At 40.5% G+C, this 27462-nt stretch overlaps 2 protein-coding genes across 7 annotated transcripts in view; one reads left to right on the forward strand and one right to left on the reverse strand.

The window, feature by feature from the left end:
* Positions 1 to 24777, forward strand: part of septin9a (septin 9a) — a 60938-nt gene extending 36161 nt beyond the window's left edge. For 2 of the 6 annotated variants that reach the window (XM_058049095.2, XM_058049093.2), the window contains exons 3-11: positions 17941 to 18132; positions 18493 to 18621; positions 19018 to 19099; positions 19765 to 19902; positions 21344 to 21461; positions 21594 to 21689; positions 21779 to 21875; positions 23563 to 23614; positions 23700 to 24776. In XM_058049095.2, coding sequence (XP_057905078.2) covers positions 17941 to 18132; positions 18493 to 18621; positions 19018 to 19099; positions 19765 to 19902; positions 21344 to 21461; positions 21594 to 21689; positions 21779 to 21875; positions 23563 to 23614; positions 23700 to 23844 — 1049 coding nt within the window. In that variant the 3' untranslated portion in view covers positions 23845 to 24776. Of the gene's footprint in view, positions 1 to 11870; positions 11977 to 17940; positions 18133 to 18492; positions 18622 to 19017; positions 19100 to 19764; positions 19903 to 21343; positions 21462 to 21593; positions 21690 to 21778; positions 21876 to 23562; positions 23615 to 23699 lie in introns of those variants that run through there. The other 4 variants (XM_078796973.1, XM_058049096.2, XM_078796974.1 and 1 more) reach the window with 4 other exon arrangements.
* On the reverse strand, positions 349 to 3879 carry LOC131103135 (uncharacterized). Its single transcript, XM_058049097.2, has 2 exons — positions 3714 to 3879; positions 349 to 3467 (listed from the first exon to the last, which is right to left on the reverse strand). The coding sequence occupies exon 2, from the start codon at positions 3464 to 3466 to the stop codon at positions 2018 to 2020; it is 1449 nt and encodes a 482-aa protein (XP_057905080.2). The 5' UTR covers position 3467; positions 3714 to 3879; the 3' UTR covers positions 349 to 2017.
* Positions 24778 to 27462: the final 2685 nt, after the last annotated feature.

Here is a 27462-nt window from a genome sequence, read left to right on the forward strand (position 1 = left end):
CAAGTGCGTTTTCCTCATGGTGACTGAAAATCCAAAATGCTGTAATAACAGCATTGGTAATAACGGGTGGTAATGAGCAGCTGCATACACTTTAGTGTTTTTGCTTCATCAGGACGTGATATCATGTCATGATAACTATCCTGTGTCTGGACCGTAGATGTCGCTGTAACACTGAAGGGTTTGATAAGACGTTTTACATGCCATTTTTTTTCAATCCTAAAACCGGATAACTGACTTTCTGAATATTAACACAAAATGACACATGCACAATTAGTTTCTATTTACAGAACGACGGGAATGCTTGATAAGCTAATATCTCAGGTCAAAGAGCCTTGACGCATAGCAAGATAAGAGTGGGCACAGCCTTTACTCACCATTACATTGATAAACAACACAACAATAGCAACACAACCTGTATGAACATAGATCTATTTTTAGGCCACTTCTCCCTGCTTTGGAGTGACAGATTCTGCAGATACTGTATGTAAGAAGATTAGGTCAGGGTTTATGCTGCTGATACAATCATCCATGAGTGAGATTGACAGAGTACGTGGATGTCACACGATGAGAGATATATTACAACGATCCTTCGTAGTCCTATAAAGACAGATTGTAATTGGGTTGTAATTGTAATTTCATCTGCTGCGATATCACACAATAGTTAGGAGTGTAAACTTGGGTTTTTAATGCTGAATGATGATGACTCATTGTCTCATGACTTGTTGAGTCCTGTGCATGGTTAGCACAAGACTCATACTCTTGTGCATTGAAAGGATCCATTTGTGTTGTAGAAATATCAAAGCCTGTTGACGGTCCCGTTCGGGAAATGTCACAAGGGCCGGGAGTAGCCTCGCTAATTATCCTTCATGAGAATTATGTGACGTTTTCTTTTTGATTTCCAAAGTTCTTCCCATTCAAATTGTGTTGCTCCAGCTTGGACGCAAAACTCAATACTTTTATTTACGGTATCAAAAGGCCAGGAAGAATACAAAGCTAATTTTAATATACGCAATCAGTTGGTTTCAGGTCATGGGACTATGAGTCATTGCCATTTGTTTGGACACACCGATACGTGACACGAAACCTGAAACTTTCAATTATATTATAAGAGACAAAGAGATCAAGATAAAGACTCTTTTGTTCAGATTACTTTGTAAAACAGGCTGATCATTTACATGTATGTTCAGTTCAAAGTCAAGTTTATTTACATATCCATACACAGGCATAAAATGACTAAGACAAGTAAGGAAAGAAGAGATGTCGGAGTGAGGGGCCTACCCCAGTGCAGTTTGGATGAAAACTACAGTAATCCCTCACCACCTTGCACTTCTAATTTCACACCTTCACAGTTTTTCAAAAAAGTATATTAGATGGTCTGTTTCATAGTTACCCTCGTGAGGAAAAAGCGGTAGAAAATGAATGAATGAATGAATGTTTCATAGTTGAAAAGTAATGTTACACTGATGCAACAATAGCCACCGCAGGAAGTACTGTACAGAAACCCGAAGTAAAAAAAGCAACAAGGAACTCTCCCAATGCAAAATAATCTGAGTCCAATTCATGTCTTATTTTCTCTTATCGCTATTCGGCATTACAAGTGTAAAGCTGACTACAGGGGTGTTATTTATTGTCAAGAGGGCTCTAATAATTTACAAAAACGTACTTAATTTGTAAAGAGATTTTCTAGATATGGAATTCTACTTGTGGATATGAGGTATTACTTTACACGCAAAGCAAAGAAATTAAAATTGAAGTTTTGAAGAATTGATTGACAGTGCACACATGTAAATAGATTAAAGCTCGGTGTGTTCCCTGGGTTTACAGCATTGGACAGTGCAGGTGTAAAATATAACTCACATTTGATAAAAGAAATCAGTAGAAATACTACAAAGTGCCGTGTTTGTTCAAATAAAGAAACACTGCCCTAGTAAAATGGGAGAAGAATCACAGAACTTTTTTTTTTTTTCCATATTTCCAATATCATATTGAGAATTGAAATCTTCGATGTGTGGTTCGATCACCTCCAGCTTGTCTGTGCCAGAACAGTGTCATCATTCAAGATGAATCTTGCTTGCACTCCTGGGGCAATGGTCAGACCCGAGTGATACTCATAAACATCATGGACAGGGTCGAGAGGCGTGGACGCTTGGAATTTTGTGGCCCACTGCCACTGCCACCATTCATATTCACTGGTAGCTTTATTTGCACCAGTGTAGAACCCAACCCAGGACTTGTTAAACTCGGACCTCCAATTTCCAAATGCCTTGCTCACAAATAAGCGAGCACAGGCCTTACCGTTCTTCACAAAAAGCTGTAGACTTGCATGGTAGCCTTGTAGCGTGACTTTTTCTGGATTGCGAAACTCGGCGCCTCTGCAGATCTCCTCAGCCGGGGCTGTCAAGAAGCAGAACTTTCTTCTTGTCATATGTAGCCGTGCCTGAAGACCAGCATCCAAAGGTACAGAGGTGTCCAAATTGCCAGAGCTGCTGTTAATGAGCTTTGAACACATTTCTGTCTGGCTCTCATTGTCTTTAAAAAGCACCACCATTACAGGTTTCTGTAGGTGATTTTCAGAAACTCCCTGCCAGATAATACGAGCTCTTCCATTCGTGCCAGTTGTCACTACGAGTTGAACGTTTTCCTCAACAGAAAGATGCCGTGGAACTTGACCACCATGGTGATTTTGCCTGCTGTTTGGCATATTGATGACAAAATGTCTGTTCATTCGTTTTGCGGCCCAGTTTCTGTTTTGGGGGTAGAATTTTTCCTCAATGATGATAAACAACAGAAGTCCAATGCAAGCGATGTCACCCCATGTGACTATGAGGGACCTTAACTGTGAATGGTTAATGTTGCTTCCAATGGCTCCAATGAGCTCCCTCAGAGAGTTATTGTCACCTTCCGTTGAAAACGCTCTGAGCTGTCTCAGGAGGTTGGTGCTGATCTGGTATGTGTGGGCAGGATCATAACGTGTGCCTGAATTGGAGTTTTCATAATGTTGCGTCATATAGACTTCATCTATTATCTGGAGAGGTTGCCATCCCGTGCCGTGCACTAGAAAAATGATCCGGTCTCTGTTGCGTCCCCTGTACTCCCTTGGTGGCTCGAGAACATAAGCCGGAAGCTGATGCTGGGCTTCATAGTTGTTGAGATTGCCAACCGTGTAGTACTGGTATCTGATGTCCCCCTGAGGCAGCGGGTTCAACATCCTCTCATAGTTTCCATAGTGATGTGACCCATACTGTCCTACGTTTGGGTCAAAAGTCAGTCTCATGACGTTATTATTATCAATGTCAATCTCGTTGGCAAACCAGTAGAGGAGAAGGAGGCTGTGCTTTGGTACCGCTCTGTCAAAATCAATTTTTTTCAAATCCTCGATGGTATTTAGCTTCTTAATGGCAGACACAGAGATGAGGGCGAGAAGCAGCACGGTGCAGCAAAGCCCGAGACTTCCTGACATCTTCATCCTGTATGGTGAGGTTTTAATGGTTACTGCTTCAATTATTCTTATATATTCCCGGTTGATGACATCAAGCTTCTTGACATCAGCTTTTTGTTTTATAATACGTAATAAGAAATAAAATACACAATTAAAAATAATTGTAACATAATTGCCACCTTAAGCATCTTCAACATTGTATCGGCCATAAAGAATTCATTACAAATTCAAGTTTTCAAAAGAAGTAAAAGCAAATATAAATAGTAACACTCACCCGCACAAGTCGGCTGCCGTCACTTATCTGATCTGTTTGTGTCTGTGGGCAGGCTTTATGCTCGCAGGTTGTTACCACCATGGAAATGAAACTGAGCAATCGGACTCATATTTGAAGGGTAGCTTACTGCTTACTTTCAGTTTTGCAGAAAGGGAAGCCAGCGGTTTGTTTTCATCCATGTCCATATATGGGACATTTGGGTTTGCCAACAAGGCAGTGCTGACTATTGTGCAACTTGCACGTCACACTGTGGAATAAGGAAACAAGACAATTAGCCTGGCTGAATATGACTCACAACAATATAGCTATAAACCCTCCCATTGGCTGCGTTTGAGTGAAATACTGTATATTTTTGTTCTGTTGTTTTGTGTATTTGTGACTAAAATGAAGTGGTACATAAGTGATAAGGGCAGCATAAAATGTAAGAGTGCAGTTCTTATCAGGATCACCTGATGTTCTGTTAATCTTTAAATATATGTATTACCTCTAATCAATCATGATTGGAAAATGATCATGAAAATGTCATTTTTTATTGTCTTAGTGTGGTGCATTCAAAGGGTGTGTAGTTCCATTTTATTGTTATAATTCCTCCACCTACCAGCAGGAGATGCTGTTGCATTGCAACTGGACCTCACAACACCTGTAATGCATTACAGTCGTGCAGTGTAGCCCCTGCAGAAATGTGGAGCCATTCTAATTTAGTTAGCGACTCACTGTACACCACTGGGCTTCAGTATGACCATCTCCAATAAGAATGTCGGTGTCTTAAGAGTACCGCTAATTTAGCTACATTTCCTATAAATATTCTACATGTAGGAAGAACATCTGCTTTTCCCAGATAGGTGAACTTACTGTGTACATCTACGAATGTACAAATATACAACCCTGAATGCATACACAAATAAAATATTCTGCACAGTACCCCTTTGGGCATGGCCCAAATAGGAATAATGCTTTTTTTCCCCTCATGGTCACCACCCACATCTTTCTCATGGGCAGCACAAGAACAGTGGACCTGCTTAGGGTCATTCATTTGTTCCAGAAGATACGACTCTAACCAAATCACTTTTTCCCCATAAGAAACAATGTAAATACCATTTATCTGTTCCAGAAACCCATAAATGTGACCACAAAACACATTTTTAGATTTAGAAAAAAAATTAGTTTTACAAGTTAGCTTACTATAGGGCAATAGTGTTTCTCACCTCATTAACCCAAAATGGAGCCAAAACAAAGTTGCAAGTGCAGCTGGTGAGAAACACGATTGAATAAAAAAAAAAAAAACACGTGACAAAACAGGAAGATGTTGATTTCTTCGGAACAGTCACGTCTTCAGTGAAGGTAAAAGTAACCAAAAATGTTCATATATCCCTTTTAATAGATACTTTATGTGCATTCAGAATTAATTTAATTCACAACTATAATTGTAAAACTATAAATTCATATTTTGTGTCAGAATTTTTCAGCATCAACCGGTGACGGCATCCTAGACGGGGCCATATAAAGCTGACTTCCGGCTCTGGTTGCAATTTTGTTAGCAAGCTAAGGATGCTAAGGTGATTTGTCATTAAAAAGTACATTAAGAAAACAGTTGTACTCACACAATGCATTAACAGCAGGACACGATGTACACCATAGTGTAAGTTAACCAGAAAATGTACCAAACCTAGACAAAACTAATTGAAAACACACTAACTGGGCAGATGCTAACTGTAGCCACTGTATGTCAAACGATAAACAGTACCCCCCTCCTTGTTTCCTTGTTAGATTCTTCACTGCAGGAAGCAGTGTTTCAGCCTGCTAAAATGACTTACCTTTACCTAAATTGTGCTCAGAATGTTCCTGCGTCCAGTTAGGATCCATTCACCTTACTTTGAATTCTTTGTAAATGACAAAACACAACCAATCATTGCTGTCATACAAAGGAAGCCAAGCGCCTGTGTCTGTTATCCATCATGTTTCATCATGTGTCATGAAGGACAAGGGATGACGACAAGCAAATTAGCCACCCAAACTCACATTGGACTCAACAATTAAAGTCTCAATTAAAATGTGTGGGCGGGGGGTTGCCTGCACTGGAGCAGTTGAAGTTTCTATTCATTGCTCAAGGGGAAAGGCACAGAGAATATCGGTTTGCCTCGGTGTAGAGGTTCAGTTTTTGTGTCCTCCTCGTGTAACCCACTCATCTATTCTACTTCTTTTCAACTCGCAGTAAGTAAATGAAGATTAAAATGACACACCAGTGTCTTTCTCAAATTCTTTGAGGGCTTTTAATCCTTTTTTGAAATTTTACCCATCATTCACAATTGTTATGGGAAACATATATTTATTTATCTAGTCTGCCAAATTCTACCAAGAGAAAACAAGTTACTTTGATCTAGCTAACAATGGACATCATGGGAGGTATCAAAACAAAACAAAACCAAAAAACTGTGTCCATTCCGTTCATTTACATAACTGCCTTGCACATTCACCAAGCTACAGCCATATTGTTACAGAAGCAGCTAACACGAAAAACTAGACCTGGCGGGGTCACATGACGCCTCGCTTATCACAGCGTCACGGTCATTCGCAGATGGAATTTTTATTTTTATACAGAGGCTCAAGATGATTGTTTGCTGTCAGCATTTTTTAAATTTGAGAACTGGTGCACAAATCTTGTACTGGAAGACACAGCCATCCCAATGAGAGCGGACATTGTAAGTTTTGCAGCTGTTTCTGTGCTGCTGCTGTTGACGGAAGTAGCGTAGGGTCCTGGGCTAAATCAGTGCACCTAGTAAAGTTTTGGTAATCTTTTAAATCATCAAAGTACGGCAAGATACGGTAGGTATTACATGTTATCAATGTACTTGTTGGTGGATGATCACAGCATGTACCAACATGCATCAAAGACCCATCAAAGAATGTTGTTCAGGTTTTTTAGGGCTTTGTAGTCTAAATATGTACCTCCCCAAATTACATTTTGAACATCTTAAATGATTTAAAAAATATTTAAAGTCTTTTTTTTTCACCTTGAGTCAGTCTTTTACTGCCTGAAGTATACATCAAGTATTAATTATAATTTGGGGGGTTTTAACCCTTGTAAGGACAAAAAAGAAAAAAAAAAGTAGCATCCATCTGCTGGATAAAAATATAGAAAATCCTATCAAACGATTTTTATGTTAAGAAAAATGTGGCATGAAAACTGGCATTTTCAATGTTTTACTAAATTTTAAATGTTTCTTATAATATATGTTCTGTAGATACATACAGTATATAGAAGTTGTGTACCTGAAACACGTAGTGTGTGCAGCTTTAGTATTCTATTCAAACATGATGCCTGTATTTAATGGCAAAGGAGCATTCAGAGTGGAGATGCCCTTTGTAAATTTAAAGTACAATTTAAATGTTGGCAGTCACATAAAACACAAATGTATTACCTCAAATTGCTTCTTACCAAAGTAGTTTTAATAGTTTAATTATTTTGAACTACATATATTATTGAACAATTCATTCTCCATCTCTTTGGAGAGTACTACTACTTGCAAGTAGGATTCTTATTTAGTGAAAAAAAAACAAACTGTAAAATTAAATGACTTAGTTTGATGTGGTCTGATCCTGAAAAAAAGGATATGAGAACATACAGCTGATAGTATAACACTTTTACAGATAAAATTAGACAAATAATTCAAGGAAAATTGTAAGTATAAAATAGTGTGTCGGTTCCCCCGGACAATTGTGTTAACTCAATGCGGCCCACGAGTCAAAATATTTGCCCACCCTCGTTTTAGACTAAGGGCTCTCAGCAACTTTTCCATTAAATTAAGAGTTTTGCAAAGTTCTCGGTTCATGTCCTGCTAGACTTTAAAGGCCTACTGTTTGAGAGTAGAATTTGGAACCTTATTGAGTGGCGTTTAAATTGGGTTAGTGTACATGGAGAGGTTTTCTGGGCTGCAGAGTGCAGAGTCCATAAAGGAAACAAATCCATCGATGCAGCACGCTGTATTTGCTTTTTCCGGAGCAGAACGCTTCGTTCGAAAAGAATGCAAAGCCGCTGAATGGATGCGGACATACAGTATGTGGCTGCATCGTTGCACTACAGCCCCTACAATTGGGGTATAATTACACTTCCTGGAGACAGCTGTTTCCTCTCCTCTCTAATCCCACATACATGTATAGTCCATAACAGTAATCAGTCAAAGTAATTGCTTTGCTCCCAGTTTGAAAACAAGTGAATGATGCAGCACTTTCACATTTATACAATAAAGTTGTTGAAATTTTAAATTGTGCACAAAATGCATGATTTCCTACAATTATTCTGACTTGATAATTCACTGATTATTAAATAATGAATGTGGAAATAAAGGTGACCTCACAACACATGATTTTGACCATAACTCAGTTGACGTTTATCTGATTTATGATGATAATCCACAAAAAACGCTTGGCGGAATACTTTGCTGTAGAACCTCTGTTTCTGTAATCAATCCATTCCAAAAGCAGAAAACATTTGAAAGGTTTGCCACAACAAATAATCCTAATGCATTTAATCAGTTTCAGACGCACACAATATTAAAATATTTTATCGAGAACATTTACATGGAGAAAATTATTAAATACATATTTGTTTGTTTCTTTTGGCTTTTTCCTGATTACGGAGTCGCCACAGCGGCTCTTTTTGATCCACATACTGATTTTTGGCTTGAGCCCTTTACATTCCGGATGCCCTTCCTGATGAATATGTATAAATACACAAAATGGATAAATAAACCTTTTTTTACCTTTTTATTGAAGACTTGTTGGCGAACACCACAGTGAGTGAGTGGAGGGAGGTGGAGAGGAGGTTTTCCTCTTTCCGAATTACTTTTCCGAAAACATGGTATACCAATCCTTCAACATGGAAAGGAATATTCCAATTTCCTGTCTACAAGCGCCGCTACAATCAGAATAGTCAGTGGGACATGCACAGTAAAGCGTAAACATCAACATCACGTGATACCGCTTCCCTGAGTTTTTCTTTCACTTGTTGGAATAACTCCGATTGCTCACCTTTTTTGCTCACTTTTTTTTTTTTTTTTTTACCTTCTCCAGTGGAATTTAATTTTTGAACGTATCAAGCACAAGGAAGATACACACAATACTTAATAATTATATATTGTCTTCATTATCAACTCCTCAAAATCAAGTCAACAGTACAAAATTAGTCAAAAAAGAATACTATTGGCTTTTTGGCTTTTTCTCCCCAAAGCCCTTCTGTATCCAAGTGGACTTGTTCCTTGAATTTGTAAACAATATCAGTCGTGGAACAATAAGGACAATAGGAGCAAAACATCAAGTGTTATTTATAGAGGTGTAAATAAATAAAGTCATTTTCGTAGGAGTTGGGGGCCGCAAAAGAAGAACGACATACGGCCCTTGTTGACTTTGAAGCCTTTGTATTTGTCACAATGATTATTTTTCTTACAAGATGTTTTTCAGATGTGTCAAACTACATCAGTGGTCTTAAATTCACAACAGACTGAATCCATCTATATATTTTGTACTGCTGAAGCCTATCCCAGCTGATTTCGGAAGAAACGCAGACTACATCCTGGACCGGTTAATCAAGAGGACATATTTCCACTCACTGCCTGTCACTCAAGTCAAACGAGTCTACCACAAGACCATCAGTGGACTCGACACGAAGCTAATCATGCAGATTGAAAAGAAGCAAAGGAAACGCAGGAACAGGCAGAAAATCATGATGGGTTATCTTCCTGAAATCCCCGAGGAGGATGAGACCGGTGGGACAGCTGAGGAAGACCCGACAAGAACGGCATCTCATGGGGACAGGAGCACCAAAGCCCTTCTGGATTGTAAAACCTCTACATCTCAGGACGACAACAAGACCGGAGCTCCTCTGGAGAAAGTACCAAGTAAAAACAAGCAGAGGAAGGTGATGAACAGACACATAAGAATTCTTTTATTTTTTTATTATTTTTTTTATTTTTATATATTTTTTCTAAACTGAAGAAAGTCTCTAGCAGCGTGTTACGTCATATCTGAGCATGCGCTGAAAGAACGCACCCGGGATAAATTTAAGCACGACAAAAAAAAATTCAATTTTGCCAATATTTTATAATCAAACTCGGGACACGTTTTATACAGATATATATTTTCTTTTTAAAGAAAAACTGGACTTGAATAAAGTAAAGAAGGGTTTAGATTTAGTTCCACAGATTGCGGTAAAGCACACCGAAAGCTGCTTGCCAACCGCCAATAAACTACAGAAGAAAAACACGACGAAGAAGAACGCACCCTGACAACTTTCTGTTTGAGCGAGCACAAGATAACTCAATCGGATTGGGGAAAGGAATATTCCACCCCTGTGAATCCGATTATATATTCATTCGGATTGGCACTTTTCTTTCGGACTGGGGTGTATACAAAGGTTAAATTCTTTCCTTTTGAGCAAATAAACTGAATGCAATTGGAATATTTGGGTCTATGTATACGTGGCTAATGTTTCATGTCCAGTTGATCAAAGCTACTTGAATTTGTCACATCAAAAAACTTCTATCCAGCGTCTATTTCAGGACTTCCTGCTACTTTACCACAGTTCTTTTAGCTTAAACATAAAACTAATCATAACTTAATGTTTACATACATGTTACATAAATGATTACCGCTAGTTTTTTTGTGACTCTGTTAAAGGAGACCTATCATTTTTGGCCTCTTATAGACCAGCAACACTTGATAACTCTGACATAAAGCTTTCTAGATCTTCCAGATTCTGCTCTCTTTGTGCCACATTTCCATGGATTTCCTGATTACAACCCAAACAGTCAGTATTTAATTTATTCCACCCATGGCCCCCCTCCAGGTACGCCCACTCTGTTGTGATTGGTAACACTCCCAAGCGTTCCAGAGGACTGGCGGATTTGTCGGTGCTGGCAATCTATACAAGGAAGTCACATTGATACATTGTCACAAAACTCAGTGTGAGAAAAACTCTCTGAAACCAAACCATCAAAGCCATCCCAAACTTCTTTCAGGCCTCACTTCCAAATGCCCAAACATCATGATAAATGGTCTTTCACTTGTATAACGCTTTTCCACCTGAAAGGTGCTCAAAGCGCTTTGACACTGTTTACGTTTACATACTAATGATGCAACATCAGGAGCAACTGGGGGTATCTTGCCCAAGGATACTTCCACATGATCACAGCAGGATGGAGTATCGAACCCACAACCTTCAGGTTGGGAGATGACCACTCCACTAGCTGAGTCACATCATTTTTTGAAACCTTGGCCTCCTTTAACACAGGAATACAACATTCTAACTACATTTTATAGGACAAAAGTGGGAAAAAAATCATAATTTGTATCCTTTAAATTAAAAAAGGCTGTTTGTCCTTATGTGAAACATGAACACATTTCTTTCCCTTTTCTGTGCATCATAACACGAGAAAAGAAGTTAATTTTAGCTTACAATGCTGTCATTGGGATACACCTATTTCAACTATGAAGCCCTCTAAAAATCCTCTAACAACATTGCATGGTTTGATATTTACATGATGTGATCATGCATTAACACGTACACTGATAACATGTAATAGTTGCAGTATCTTACCATATTTTGATGATTTAAAACACTACCAAAACTTCTTTCCTCGGAGCATTGATACTAGCTAACTAACACGATGCCTCGCTAATCGCTAGTCTCGGTGTCATTCACAGACAGAAGAGTGGACACTTGCTCACAGTTTCGCTACAAAGACTCAACAAGATAATGGTTTGTCAGTATTTTTTTACCCGAGGACTCCCACATTCCAAAAACATGTTCGGTTAATTGGTGAATGTAATTTGTCCAGGTATGAATGTGAGTGAATGGTTGGTAGTGAGGTTCTAATGCATGAGTTTGATGTGAAGATTGTATCGCGTGGGGATCAGACAACAAGGTCAAGACTGCCGCAGTACAGCGTTTTGTACATTTTTGTCCAAAGGCTGCAAATGTCTGTAAATGCATCAACATTCTCTTCCGATTTGTCCTATTTAACCTGCTTATTAAAATTGTATCTTTTGTTTCACATATTGCTGCCTTTTACCCCTTAGAGGCTTGGGGGGGGCGGCTAGCTAACTAAAGGAAGTGGGTGTCTCCTGTTGCACTGCGTCCTAGTTCACATGACGAGCAAGAGTAGGAGGGGCCACGGGGAGCTTCCAGAGCCACAGTAGAGTTTGGCCTTTTACTATCACGCCGCGCTACAACCAGGGACAACTCTTTCCCACATACACTGCACATACGGTAAGTGGTAGTGTGCATGTTAGTGTTAATGTTTTCTGTGTTGTGTATTCGTCATGCTGACGATGCAAGTCATGGTGGTGTTGATGTTTGTATGGAAAGAATATGTAGGCTATCATTGCATTCAGGTTTGGTGTGTTTTATTTGTACACATGGTAACTATAACAGACGTTTTGCTGATTTTGAAGCTTTGGAATCATTCTCTGCATAACTTCCGTCCATACATGCATAGCTTGTATACTTGTGCTTGTCATTTGTCTCATTAGTGACACTCTGCTTCAGTTCTCATGCTGATCCATTACCAGATCACTTAACAAGCACCGGTATTCATTGCTGCTCAGGGATGTGTAATTCTTTTGATTGACATGCACAGTATGTCTTTTTTTCCCCCACATTCACTCACTTGTATACAATATGTACATATTTTTTATGGATTTTTAAGGAATAATGTTTCACCAGCAAAGCAAATCAGTTAGTATATATTTGTCACCTACTGTATAACCATTCATTCATACATGTATGTGAGCTAACTCTTCTACTCTTCAAACACTACACACACAAAGGTACACATTTGGCAAAACATGCACTCCTTCTTTGTTGCCTGTGCTATTATTTTTCTGACAAACACCAAATGGTGGTGCTGTAATGAAAAAAAAAATCATCCCGATGGCTTAATGCACACTACAGAACACCCACTGTAACTTTTGTGTGTTTAATCAAATCACCACCAAATTTGGTACACACCTTTTGGCTACTGTATGTAAAATTTGGGGAAGAACGGTTGAAAACCACGGCAGCCATTATTCAAAACACAGGGACACAGGCGGGGCTTGACCATATGTCTAATAATGATAACACTTTGTGGATAACTGTATCATATGTATGCTAGCATGTCTTTCAAAGCATTTTCTGGGGGGGAATTACCAGTGTATGTCCTAAATTTGCAGTCTAAGTACATCATTTGCTTATGTGCATAATGTGGTTTACCGACTCTCCGCCCTAACGGAATCTTGATGGTCTGGATGGAAGCTCCTTTACACATTGTGTGTTCAATTCTACACACATTTCATACAATTCTTTTTTTTGTGTCTTATGGTCTATACTTTTTTTTGCCTGTTTGTTATTTTGCCTTGACCCGGTCAGTACTTGACAAGTCTCTCTGACAATCAAAACGATGGAAAACAGCAGCCACTCTTCACTGTTTTAGAAAAGTCACCCGCCTCTGGTTTGCCTCACCAGCATGCATGCACACACACACACACACACACACACACATTCCTGTGTGCACGCAGAGCCGTTGAAAGGTGCCCCTGGTGCACTGGCAGGCGAGAGCAGACACTGGCCTTTCACCGGTGTTTGACAGGATGCTGAAAAGGTCACCGTAACCTTGTCCATTTTGTGTGCCTTTGTGTCTACCAGTCAGCCTGTATGGAGCCATTCTGCATCACGACTTTGAGGTGCAAAATGTGCTCAATAATTCAAATGCTTTGTCTCTTGACATGTTAAACATCCTTATCCCCAGAGTACGGAGGTTAGATACCTTGTGATCCGTCTGCTTGTTGTCAGCCAACAATTCCACTGATACACTTTGACCCCTGCATACTGGCTCACCACTAATCTGTCTAATCATGCTTAGCAATTTGCAAATAATAGCAAGCTTGCTCATTATTCAGTGTCTTCCTCAAGCCTTTAGAAAACAACTTCCTGGGTGATTTCAGGTATTGGTTAAACCTGCTTTAGAGTTAATGGTTAAGGTAAGGTAAAATAACAAGCAGCCGCAGCGACACGCACTTATGTGAGGAATTTATTCTGGTGGTGAATACCGCCTCCTTGAAAAGTTACATTTGCATCGGTGAATATGCTTTTAACAACTTGTTCCAGATGAGTGGCCTTGTTGGTACGAGCCTAATGGTGTCAGAGGCAGAGGCTGGAAGGGCCACGTTTCACTCGCGCACCACCACACAACACATTCCTCTGGCAGTCTAGACAGACTCTGCTGTCATTCTTGCCAATTTACAAACATTTCCCAACATGCTGCTAACATATGACATTCGTTGATGCACTGGTGCGGATATCATCTTGCCCTTGTGGTGCTAAAAATGGCACAACATTGACTTATACTTGATACTATATGTCAGAGAATTTAAATGTGACAGTGTTAGGTCAAACAATATGCAAGTTAGACCATGCACATATCTGCAGGGAGCCATTTAATGATGACTCTGGGAACTGTTTCTTTCTGCACAAGCGCTCCGACTTTAATAACAAAACTGACCAATGTCAACACGTTAATTTTCATTCATTCATCATTTGTTTCCCCATGTGCAAAACATTGCCCCCAGGCCTGTCCTAAGCCCGTATGGTTTACTTGAGCCACTGCATCCACGGTATGGTGTATATATTCATTCTATGCCAGTTGCATTTTAGTGTCTCTTTCAGGACTCATTGGAAAAGCCGCCAGCCACATGTTTGTTCAGAAACATCTGGGTTGCTATCAAAACAAATGTAGCCATGTTAAGATGAGACGAAGCTGCTTTTGTCCTCCCTGGGAATGTAAATATATGACAAAAGGAGCTGATGTTTTGAAAGAGAACCCATAAAAAACATTTTAGAGCAGTGCAAAGACACAAACGGGACATTTAGTGGGCTTAGTACACGAATGCGTATTTGACATGGCTGTAAAAGCTTCTCTGTTTGAAAGGCTCGTCTGTTATCACATTCAAGGTATCTTACGGGCTCCTAATATTATGAATTCATGTCACTTCACTGTGTACCATATTTTCTTTGTCAAAATTCATCCCTCCAGTTGTAGTTTGTGGTGGAGGTCAAGCCAGCAGTTTGTCTTAAGGGGAAATAACTCAATGTGACTCATTTTAGCCCCGAAGTGGGAACATGACCTTTGACCTGCTCAACATGCTGTCAAGATCAACACATTGGGCAGCAGGCGCATGGCTCATCTTTACTAAAAATAGGAAGCATGCTTTCTATTTGCAGCACTTTGCTATGGAAAAAGCACAAAGTAGCTTTCTTTCAGCTATCTGAGGAATGGGTTCGACAAATATCTAATCACTAATCAATCACTCTTCTCCTCCCTTCCACACTCCCATATTTGAATGTTTATTATCTTTTCTACACTCCACTGCTTGGTGGCCTGCTTCCTTTTTGCCTCCCTTATCTCCTGCTTATCCTCTAACATCATTTCCCCACACTCCAAACGCCTCCCTACTCATTTCTTCTCTATTTCCCCCTCCAAAATACTTTTGCGGCAAAGCAGAAGGCCCACCATATTTGCAAAAACAAAAAGCAACCCAATACTGCAGGAGAACAGAATTCTTTGGGCGCCTGTAATTGAAAACAGTATCTGCCATGACTCATTCTGTTTTTTCCACTTATTATTGTTCAGTTGGAAACATGCCATCCTGTAAGGCAATCTAATACAGGGGAAATCCCTCCAGATACTTGACCGATGTACAAGTTTGTGGCGCTGACAACCTTGGAGACTTTTGCACTAAGCTTGTCTAATGTTTTCACACTGAGATCAACTCAGCTCAGTGTGAATAGTAATATGACTGCAGTGATATATTCCAGATAACTTCCATACGGTAAGTCATGGTTACCAATCTAAGGCAAAAAGATGTATGTTCGGAACACACTGTGGTACTGTACCTTTGTGAACATCAGTTGAACATTGTTGTACTGGAGAAAGTAACTTATTGCTAGAAAAATGGGAATTACCAATGGAAGAGAGACGGACCATCTTAAAACTTCAAAATGTAGGTTTTTCCTCCAGAGGAATTGGAGTATTCTAAAACTTTTCAATGATGAGTGTATCCCCGTCCCCTAGTGTCAGATTTAAAATGATCTCGGTGGATAAAAAAATTTAAGGGCTGTACCCCAAAGTGAAAAACGCCATCAGCACCTACCAAAATGTTTACGCCCTGTATGGTCTGCACTAATCCCAGTTTTGACCTGGCATGAAATAAAGAGTCAAGATGACATCCCACCAGATGGTATCTCACCAGGACCAGAAAGGGTCTTTTAGTGTTTATAGGGTCCCGCTCCAACCGGCTGTCTGCAGACACCTGAGTTAACTGGCTCCTGACCCATACCAATGTCTGCACCACTATGGTCAAAACATGCACATGTTGAACAATATTTCTCAGCGTATTAATCACCACTTTTTGTGGTGTCAGAGCAAAAGCGTTTTGCAAGCGCACTGATCCAGTAAGTGACTTTTCACACCCTTCGCCTCTTTCTTGCATAGCATCAAAGCTGTAGTTATTGGTGGAGAGCATAGTTTGAAGGTTTGGCAAGTACAGGGATTTTAAAAATGACTCTCATGCAATCAAAATACATGACTGCAGGGAGGAAAGCATTTTTAACAGAATTGTCTAGTTTCAAGAGTAAAGGGTGAAACTGAAAGGTGGGAGCAGAGGTAGAGGAATGCAGGAGGTGTAGTGAAGAGGTGGAGGGCAATAAGTCACAGTAAACTGCTGACTGACTGCTGGAACAGGATGGGGAAGTGGAGTTGTGAAGGCCATAAAGAGACGCTTCCATAGGGCTGACACATGGATGGACAGTGGAGCACATTATAAGACCTGTGTTGATCATGACTTGGTTTTCACCGGAGTGTTATTCTGCCCCAGATTTCCTCCAATCATCAAGACGGTGCCAAGTTTTAAGTGCATGGACCCTGTTAGTGCAGTTCTCTGATGTGAGCTCCCCGAGTGATTCAGACTTGATTGAGTGGATTGAAACGAGGCAGCTGGTTGGAGAGACGGTCTGGGGAGTTGGATTTGTGCTTCAGTGGAATCCAATAGCTGATAAACCCTTCATTCATGTTGTCATGTGCTAAGATGTGTGCATGCCTACAGGCCAGCTCAGTGTGATAAGAAGGAGGAGGAAATGTGAACATGTGTGTGCGTGTGTGTGTGTGTGTCTGTGTCTGTGTCTACATTTTCTGAAAACTTGTGAAAGAGGCGTTGTAAGAGGTATGGTCCTCCATCAATCACTTTGTAAACAGACACTAAAATGTAGTGAGAAATAGAACAGAATGACCTTGATACAGTACCAAACACACTTTAGTTTCCCTTGTAATGGTGTGACCAATACATGCACTCATATTTAGATCAAATCAGTATGCAGCTGGACTGAATCGGAAGCTGTGTACTGATTCCCCTCTCGGTTTCAAATGGAAGTCAGGACGTTTACATTCTGCAATGAAGTGCACCTCCACAAGTTTGGGTAGTGTGAAAAATTTATTTGCAAAATGAAAAAGGTTAAAATGGTAAAGAAATGAATGGTAGAAACCGCCCATGAATGATACGGGAAAAGGTCGAAATGATACTGTGTCAAAGCCCAGGGCAGTGATACTGATAAAATATAGAGTTTAACCATGTCCAGTATCGGCTCCCGTAGCTGTCCACTCAGAGCGCGCTGCTCTGGTATTGTGCCCGTAAAACAACCAATCAGAGAACAGCGCACGAGCGTGAACACACAGTTTACACTGTTTTGATATAATACATGTAATAAACTGAAACTTTTTGGAAACAAAATAGTCTTTTGATTAATTAGTACGTGATAATAAGCGTGCCAGTATCATACTGATACTGACACTTGGGGGCATGATACCTGGCCTGATACCAGACAAACCATGTGATAACCTATAATTATCACCACATCTTTTGGTAGATATTCATTATATTGTTGAGCCAAAGTAAAAGTACACACGTCCACAGAGTTATACAGAGTATGTATCATGCAAAGCAGTTTTATTGTAGCTTTTAAGTAGCTGGTGATTATATTTAATGTGTTCTACATCTGACGAGATTATTGCTTCTTTTTTTGCCCCCCCCCTATGGTCTGGATAATTTTTCAGTATCAAGTGCAGGCCTTCCTGCACGTGGAATGGAAACGAGACGTCTTCCTCTGTTAACCCCGAACCCCTCATTGTCTTTGTCTCATCAGAGTCGGAGGTGATTTCCAGCTACAGCAGCAGCTCCATGACCGAGGCAGTGGTGCCTGATGCCATGGCATCGTACGGCGAGCGAGCCGGCGTCCCTGTGGTGGACTTCACTTATGTGGGTATTGATGCTATTCTGGAGCAGATGAGGAGGAAGGCCATGAAACAAGGTTTCGAGCTCAACATCATGGTCGTAGGTAAGATGCTGAGACTGGAGTGTGTTTTGGTCTGTATGGTAGTACGCTGTCATATGTGGATTTCCATTCATCTCATAATCATAACAATTATTTGTCCTTCTGAGCCTTGTAATCAAGTCATCTTTCAAATTTGTCAGATCTTCAGACGACTCGTCTAACACGTCTCGTTATCATAATCTCTAATCACGTTCTGACTAACGGTAATCACCATCTTCTCGCAGCAGGACTTCACCATAACACTCCCTTCCCTTTTCATCACCGTGATCATCTCATCACAAATGTGCATCTTCACTGCCACTTAACATGCCTAAGTGCCAACCTGCGTTGCCGACTCTCCTCTGTGTATCTTCTCACTCACAGGACAGAGTGGCTTGGGAAAGTCCACTTTGATGAACACGCTGTTCAAGTCTAAAGTCAGTCGTAAGTCTGTGATGGCCACAACCCAGGAGAAGATCCCGAAGACGATTGAAATCAAGTCCATCAGTCATGGTACTCCAGCCTCACATTGGCACTCAGCAATGCATCCATCTTTGATCTCCACTTCACAGCACTTTACATCATCACATGGTGTATTTTTCGGTTTAGAGGAAGGTGTCAAACTTGTTTTCATTGAGGGCCACGTCACATTTATGGCTGCCTTCATTCTCAATATATAGGAATAGGGATGTGGCCTTTTTGATATTATCACACAATTGCCCATACATTTGATGATTTATATTTTTACCATCAAATCGATGGATACTTGCTTTCAAAATGCATTTAGAATGAAAAGTGCATTATTGACACATTATTTGGACAATTGTGCTTTCAAGAATGTACATGGCATTGATCGACCGTTTTTGTCTGTCTGTCTGTGTTTGTGTGTGTGTGTGTGTGTGTGCGCAGACATCGAGGAGAAGGGAGTGAGAATGAAGTTGACCGTTATTGACACACCTGGATTTGGGGACCAGATAAACAACGAGAACTGGTGCATACCATTTTATTTTTGTAGTACAATAACCATAGGCTGTGGACAACTGTCAGACATCATAAAACCTTTGCTAACTGTGCAGGCCCGTGTTTGAAGTTGCATTCTTAGAACAGTCTTATAAGTGTAAAAAGAAGTTAACGGCTGTATAATAAAACTAAATTACACTCCGATGTACGACACGTAGCATTTAACTTCATGCATCATGTTTTTAAGTGTATAACTTAAAATTAAGACACTGTGTACTCACGCTTAATTTGTGTGATGATGCATGAGGATGACTACTGCATGTGTCTGGGTGGTCAGTCTCTTCACGTGAAGACTAAAAGCAGATTTTTTATTTTCTTTGGTTTATGTTCTGCTGTTCTGTCATTACTTTCGTTATTATCATTTGAGTCATATTGCATGCATGCCTGTGTACTATGTGGTTCTATGGCCATCATCACATTCTGCAGTGGCAACAACAAAAAAGCAAAACCTACTTAGTTCATATTACAGATGCTCACTAAGCTGAGCTATCACTTGACGTCATGACAACATTTTGATTGAGTTTTTAATTTTCATATCTAATCTGATGTTCTTCACTCTCCCCTGTCTGTTACCTTTTCCTGTGACATGATCCTCTTTGTGTTTTTCCGCCCCCGTGTTGCCCTGACGTCAACCAGCTGGCAGCCCATTATGAAATTTATCAACGACCAGTATGAGGCGTATCTGCAGGAGGAGATAAACATTAACAGGAAGAAAAGGATCCCAGACTCGAGAGTTCATTGCTGCATATACTTCATCCCGCCAACTGGACACTGGTGAGGCTTATGGTAACACACTACAGCAGGGGGTTGACTTGGGGTTCTTGCTTAGAAAAAAAAATCCCTGCAGGCGCTACCTTTTGTTTCTTGTCAGCATTATCACTATAAATGAGTGCGGAACGTCCCCAGGCTTGCAGAGCACATCCACATTTCCTGTCGGCACTTAGCAACATATCCCACAACACAAACACGCAGAGGAAAGATGGCTGGTCAGGCCTTGCAGCAGCATTACAGAGTCACTTCTTTCCTGGAGCCCTTGCACAAACTCATCTGGTTATGATCCGACTGCACTAACTGGCCTCTGCAGCCCCTCCTCGCTGTGTGGGGCTCAAAGAATAAATTAGGGGGGTTGTTGGTCAGGCTGTTTATCGTGTGATTGGCCGTGCAGCTTTACAGCACACGAGTGTTGTGAAATGTTTCAAACAGCTGTCATCCTCACGCCAAAAGACACACAGTGCTATCAAACCTTGCCTTGTGGCCTGTCTCTGCTCTGTGCCCCCGTGTTTGTGTGTGTGTGTGTGTGTGTGTGTGTGTGTGTGTGTGTGTGTGCGCACATACCAGTAATGCGTTCACTGCAGTTGTCACGACCAGCAGCTGCTCTGCGTTGGCCTTTAAAAGCCTAATGGAGAGGGACAGGATGGTCAAGCAAGACTGCATGTGTGTATGTATGTGTGTGTGCGCGTGTGCACGTGTCTCTGGGATGTGGACCGTCTATTCCGCATGTGTTATTGCTGTTGCCATTAACTCCTGCAACGCCCCTCCAAACAGGTCACTATTGCTTTAAAGTTCTCAAGAAACACAGAAGAGAAGTAGGTCATGGGTGCAGCTGCCCTCTGGTGGAGGAGCTCTGTATTGTATATGCATAGAATGCGTAAACAATAGTGGGGGTTTTCAAAGTGGGAGGTGGATCCCCCTCGGGAGAAACCAGAAGATAGCGGAGGTATTGCAGTCCCTGAGGAGAGGATCACTATATCACACTTCTAAAAGTGTGTACTGTCATAAGCAGAAAGCCGCTAAGGCTGGACAGCATGTGCAACGAAATAAATCATTAGTTGATTAGTGTCGCTAATTGACCATGTCGACCTGCCTTTTTCAACCACCCTGGTTACTAACTTTGATTTTATGATGTAGTGTATTTTAAATGGCAACGTTTGTCTTCAGACACACTGGATCAACTGTGTTGGTACACTATACTTTATGTAGATGTCTATGATGTTCAAATGTGGTGGATCTGTCCATAATTGCCATTTGTAGATTTTCCTCAAGGAGTTTTATCCTTTTGTTAATGCACCCAATTTGGTAAATTGTCATGTTTACTGAACCTGGGTTTTTTTTCTTGATACATTTAAAACTTATTTTTATCACCCAAAAAAAACAACTGTACTGTCGTATTTTCACCGGGGTTATGCTTAAATGTCTCTTTCTTTCGCTTGTTCAGCCTGCGGCCTCTTGATGTTGAGTTCATGAGACGTCTCAGTAAGGTGGTCAACATTGTTCCAGTTATTGCCAAAGCGGATACACTCACCTTAGAGGAGAGGGACTTCTTCAAAAAAAAGGTAACTTCTAACCATGTTCTTGGAGTATGTCCTGCATAATATATAAACACCTATGTTTTTAAAGCTACACTAAGTTGTTTGCAGAAATCATTTGAACACTGTCAAAATATCTTCAATTTGTTCCCTGAGCAGATCAGGGAAGAGCTCCGAGCCAATGGCATCGACATCTACCCTCAGAAGGAGTTTGACGAGGATGCCGAGGACAGAATGATCAACGAGAAGATCAGAGTAAGGATTTTTAGTTGGAGGCTCTCACAGTTCCCAGGTACCTGAATGCAACTTGATATAGAACTGCTCATTTGTCATCTTGTGTGTAGGAGATGATCCCCTTTGCTGTGGTGGGCAGCGATCAGGAGTACCAGGTCAATGGCAGGAGGCTGCTGGGGAGGAAGACCAAGTGGGGAACCATTGAAGGTAAAGATTCTCTTTCTTTTCCGATCCTTACTTCTCAGTTTCACCTTTGGTAGACTGTATGTGTAAACAAAGCCAGGTAGTGAATTGCACAATTTAGTGACTCGAGAGCGAGAGCACGAGAAGTGGCACTGCCATTAGTAGCAATATCGTAACAGCCCCCGCTTAGTAGCAGTAATTCTTACTTGTCCTTAATTATATTATCTCTGCAGACAGGAGGCACATGTCTCGTAGGGGAAGTTTCATTTCCTGCAGCGTGTGCAGAGTGCTGAAACATCTCTTATCTGCTCATAGAAACTGAAAACAGAGATGTGCTGTACACTCACCAGTTATAACATTCGGTGTATCTTGAGAATGGAATACAGTGGTTCAGATTTTGCGGCTTTACGTTATCAGGTTTTCTCATATGATAGTAAATCATGCTGCCTTGAGTTTTAATATGGCCAAAAAATATACAGTATATATTTAGGCACATTGTATGTATTTTAATTAATCGTTTTCAAGCCTAAAAGAAACACAGCGTCACACAAGATGGAACAGATGGAAGAGTGGATACCTAGCTCTCAAGTTCGCCACAAAGACTGATCAAGATGCTAGTTTGCTGTCAGCATTTTTTTTTACACGGCTACTGGAGCACACGTCTTGTGCTGGAAGACACAGCCATCCCAATGAGAGCTGACATCGTAAGTGTTGTCGCTGTAGCTATGCTGCATAAGCTCCTGGGTTAAATCAATGTACAGAGGAAAACGTTTTTTAGTACGGCAAGATACGTTAAGTGGTACACATCTTATCATCAATGTACTTGTTAACGCCTGATCACAGCATGTACGTATATGAAAGGATACAGCGTTGTTAGAAGTTTTTTATAGAGGGCTTCGTAGTCCAAATAGATAAGTCCCAATGATGTACATTGTTAACTAGCTCATACTAACTTGTTTTCTTTCTTTTTCTTTCTTTGTTTTTTAAATGTTATTTTTTAACACTGATTTTTGTATTGTTTAACTTTATAATGTCAGCAAAATAAATGAATGAGAACCAGATGCATTTAGCAAAAGAGCCACATTGGTTCCTTCCCTATGCAAATAATGAATGCATCTATTAAAATCCCAAAAAATGCACATTAAGAAACTGTTAATTACTGGCATTCATTATACAGTATTCTACTTAGAAAGCTGGCAGCAACACACAACATAATTTACACAAATATATTGTACAATTTGAATATTATTATCCAAAATATGCAGAGAGTGTGACCGCCCAACCGTGAGGTGGGGATCGATTGTATTAGTATTTGTATTGTATTTCCAAAATGCAAAAAATATTCTGTACATTCATTCATTCATTCATTTTCTACCGCTTATCCTCACGAGGGTCGTGGAGGGTGCTGGAGCCTATCCCAGCTGTCTTCGGGCGAGAGGCGGGGTACACCCTGGACTGTTTCATTCATTAAAATATATCCCACAATATCCTAAAATCTCATGAGCCTTTCTTTCAGTATTTCCACTTATCCACTTAAACAATATCCATTACACAAATTTTTATTTAATTGCAATTCTGAGAGCTTTGTGAATAACATGCTCCCTCTAGTGGACAATTCCCAACATTCTCTTTGCCTTTTTCCCAGCTGCTAAATGATTGTTGTTCCGTTCTGACATTTTGCATATAACAAATGATGTGTTTCCTCCATTAGTTGAGAACATAGCCCACTGTGAGTTTGCCTATTTACGAGATCTCCTCATCAGGTGAGTGAACTTTGCATTGAAGATGTGTCGTACCTACCAGTTTGAGCCTTCCTGACATCTCACGCGCCTTACTGACCTTTTCCAGAACCCATATGCAGAACATTAAGGACATCACCAGCAGCATCCACTACGAAATGTACCGCGTGAGGCGCCTTAATGAGAACAACACAGCGGCCAATCACGCCAACGGTGTGCCAGAACATCATCATCTCACCGCCCATGAGATATAGCCGCACCGTCCTTGATCCTCAACTCCCCAATTCGGTATGAGACTTTGGCCCAGATGCCATGACCCCCCCCCCCATACCCCTCCCCAACGCCACTCCATCCAGCCCCGTCTTACCGGTGGGCTAGACACTTTAAAGTCCTGACAGAGGCACTTTTCTTTGTTTCCAGTGACTTTCTCTCACTAGCGAGAGTGAAGAGTTGTCCATTTTAACCGCTTTTTTCATCCTAAAGTTCCTGATGGATTCACCCGAGGTTCCCAAACGGGTCAGCATGGACTGATGTTCTGTAATAATCTTGTACACGTTTACTCTTTCTCAAGGTTGCTTTTGCAGTGCTGCCCTGTGGTTTGGACTGCACTTGGTCACTATCCGTGTCTGACCGTGTGCGTGTGCGTGTGCGTGTGCGTGTGTGTGTGTGTGTGTGTGTGTGTGTGTGTGTATGACGAATGCCATATCATCATTCAGTGTGCAAAAAGGTTGAGAAGGAATATGAAAATAGCACATATGGTATGTTTGTATCCCTTTGCCACGAGCTGCATTTGCTCACACGTTAAACATGAATACCAGGACCTTGATGTATGGCTTTTTTAATTCTCAGTACTCACTGCCACTGTTTTATAGCAATATCTATTTATGCACCACATCAAATAACATCAGAATTTCTACGACAATCCCGGTTGGCTCACTCAAATTGTGCCTTATTTATTGGATTTTCGTTTGGCCAAAGCTGAACATTTTAATGCCATCATTTAAAAACATGTTTAAACAAGATCATTGGCTCTCCATTTTAGTCAATTCCCAAGCATCTATGTCACTTTCATTCTTGCTTAATTTCCCAAACTGCCATACTCTGTATGTGTATTCTGTTTTTGTATTTGTATTATTGATAATAACAAAAAGTCCCTTTATCTTATTTTAAAGAAATAAAGATTGTTGTTGTAAACGTGTCTCCTATATTTTTTTTAACTGTGTGTCCCTTTTAAAAACATTTCTTATTTAGCCATCAGCCCAAAGCTTCAACAGACCAGGTAAAGTTCATGTTCATTGTAAAGTATTTTAATTGCTATGTCATTAAGGTGTTACAGGATTAGCCTTTCAAATATCAATATGGCTGCCCGCGAGGTCAGTGCAGACCTGATTAACACTTACGACTACTTACTGTCTCTTTCTCTTCCTCAGTGGGAGATGGAGGAGGTCCTTGCAAGGCCGAGCAGACGTCAACATCCCGAGGTAACGAGCCAATGCAGCAAGGATATGTTTTTTCGATTTCACGACAGAATTTACTTTTATTCAAAAGCAAGCATGTGATTTCGGGCCTTCACTGTGCAGGTGGGACTAGACCTGAGTAGCATTGGGGGCACTGCTATATTCCCAACAAAATAATCATATCCAACAAATTGACAGCTTGCACCACTGATCTGTGGAAACTTAGGAGAAATTAGGAGAAAAAAATAACAAGGATAAAGTTGTTAGGTTAAGTAAAATATAATATATTGGTTGGCGGCATTAATCCATTACAGAAGGTCCAACTCTAACCAACATGTACTCTAACCAAGTCATTTTTTCCCATAAGAAACTACAAAACACTCATGGAGCGCAGACCTCCACCAAGCATCATAGTCCCCCCCCCCCATATTGTGATTTACACCTTAAATATTTGTCCTGTGTTTATTTGAGTTACATATTTAAATTCATTGAGCATGAAATTAGATTGATAGTGATATCAATAGTACTTCCATACTTATTCATAAAAATCATGTTTTCTTCTGAATGTAGCGCCGTAGTTTTTGAAGATACAACAAATCCGTTGGCACACTCCAGCTTCCACAATGTCTTGGCTATATGTAATGTGTGGATATCTTGTTTTGGCTAAAATACAAAGATAATAGGCCAGCTTTCATGGATGACTTGGGAAATGTCAACATATTCTGAGAAGCTATAATCATAGGATATTTAACTCAAAAAGGTTTAATCCATTACCAAAATAGTTGGGGGTTAATTGGGTAAACGATTAACCCAGTGGTTCCAAAACTTTTTTTGCGTCCCTCTCCCCCTTTCAAAACTACTGGATTAATCGATCGATTAATTGATTAATTGTTGCAGCAATGTCTAATGAGCACCCAGCTTGTATGCACCCATGTGTGTGTTGGGAACTAATTAGCGAGCAATTGTATGATTGGTGCATTTATTGTGTGTGTGTGTTGTGTCCAATCTCTTTGCACTCACGTCTCCATGCTGGAAGTCATTTGTCCTCTCCTTGCACCATCTGCTCTTTGGCGTCGTCTCATCCTGCATTCTTGCTCCTTTCTTCATCTGATGTCATTTTCTACCCTCGCTTTCGGCGTTGTGCCAGCCTGCTCAGACGCGGTGGGGGTAGAATGGGAGGGAGGGAGGGCTGCCTGCCGTATGCAAAATTGTTCAACTTCATGCAAATGAGCCTTGCGATTAATTAAAAGTCGGCCGCAAATTCAATTAGCCGACAACGCAGAAGGAGCAAGAGAGAGTAATGGAGATTATGCGGATGAATGTGGAAACAAACGCTTACATGGTTATTGCATATCAATGTGTATGCCGTGTTTGACTTTATTAATTACCCCCTACATCCACCTAGCTTGGCACCAGTTAAATGCTATTTCAAGGATGCTTAGGAAGTTTGCGTTTGCGGTTGCACACAAGAACAAATATCACAGTTGGCCGATAGAGAATTGGGTGATGCTAAATGTAAAGACAAAGGAGGCAGCAGAGGGAATCTATACAGTAGGACCTTTCTCCTTTAATAAAGCTCCAACTGCAGGCTGCCTTTATGGCTTCATATGTGACTGACATATGGGACTCTTTTATTATGTCTGTGTGGAGAGGAAGGTGATACAAGGTTATGGCTCTCTACCACTGCAAACTCCAACCACAATGATAAACACGTACTTCTATTGAAAATCCCATAGGATACTATTTTGCCACAATTGTAAATAAGTATCAAAGGTCCCACAATAGCGTATTAGTGGCCAAATTCAAGCCTTGATGGTTAAGCCCTGTAGCTTTAATGCTAATGGCTTATTTTTGCTAATATCTGCGATATTGGGTAATATGAGTGTAAAGGTGTCCATATGGCTCTAAACACATTTAAAAGGCCGTAAACAGCTTTTCTATGCCATAACTATTAAAATGTATTGTAAATATAAAGGAAATTCACCCAATCAATGAACTCATTCAATCCCAGCCACTTTTTAAAAGCCGTCCCTCTTGGTTATGACCGTTTTTATGATCAAGACTGATTTTTCAAGGCACACAGAATATTGTGTTCTATACAGACATGGTACAGTATATACCAAAAGAAAGACTTTAGACCAGGGGTCTCAAACTCAATTTACCTGGGGGCCACTGGAGCTCGGGTCTGGGCAAGGCTGGGCCGCATCAGGTTTTCAAAAAAAAACACATTTATTAAAAACAGACAAATATAAAAAAAAATTCAGATTAAAATGAACAAAGCATTATTAGAGCCCTGTAGACATGACAAAACACGACTATAGTCACATTTATACTCTTTTTATTTACAACATATTGCGCAACTGCAGGGTCTTGAGACACATGCTAACTCGCAAACTAGAGAGCTAGCGACCTAAA

This window comes from Doryrhamphus excisus, linkage group LG16 (assembly GCF_037039965.1).
Source record: "Doryrhamphus excisus strain RoL-2023G ecotype Guam linkage group LG16, RoL_Dexc_Guam_v1.1, whole genome shotgun sequence".
Lineage (NCBI taxonomy): Eukaryota > Metazoa > Chordata > Actinopteri > Syngnathiformes > Syngnathidae > Doryrhamphus > Doryrhamphus excisus.

Bases quoted from the DNA above. Each gene is read 5' to 3' on its own strand.
- LOC131103135 (XM_058049097.2), bottom strand. From the start codon at position 3,466: ATGAAGATGTCAGGAAGTCTCGGGCTTTGCTGCACCGTGCTGCTTCTC.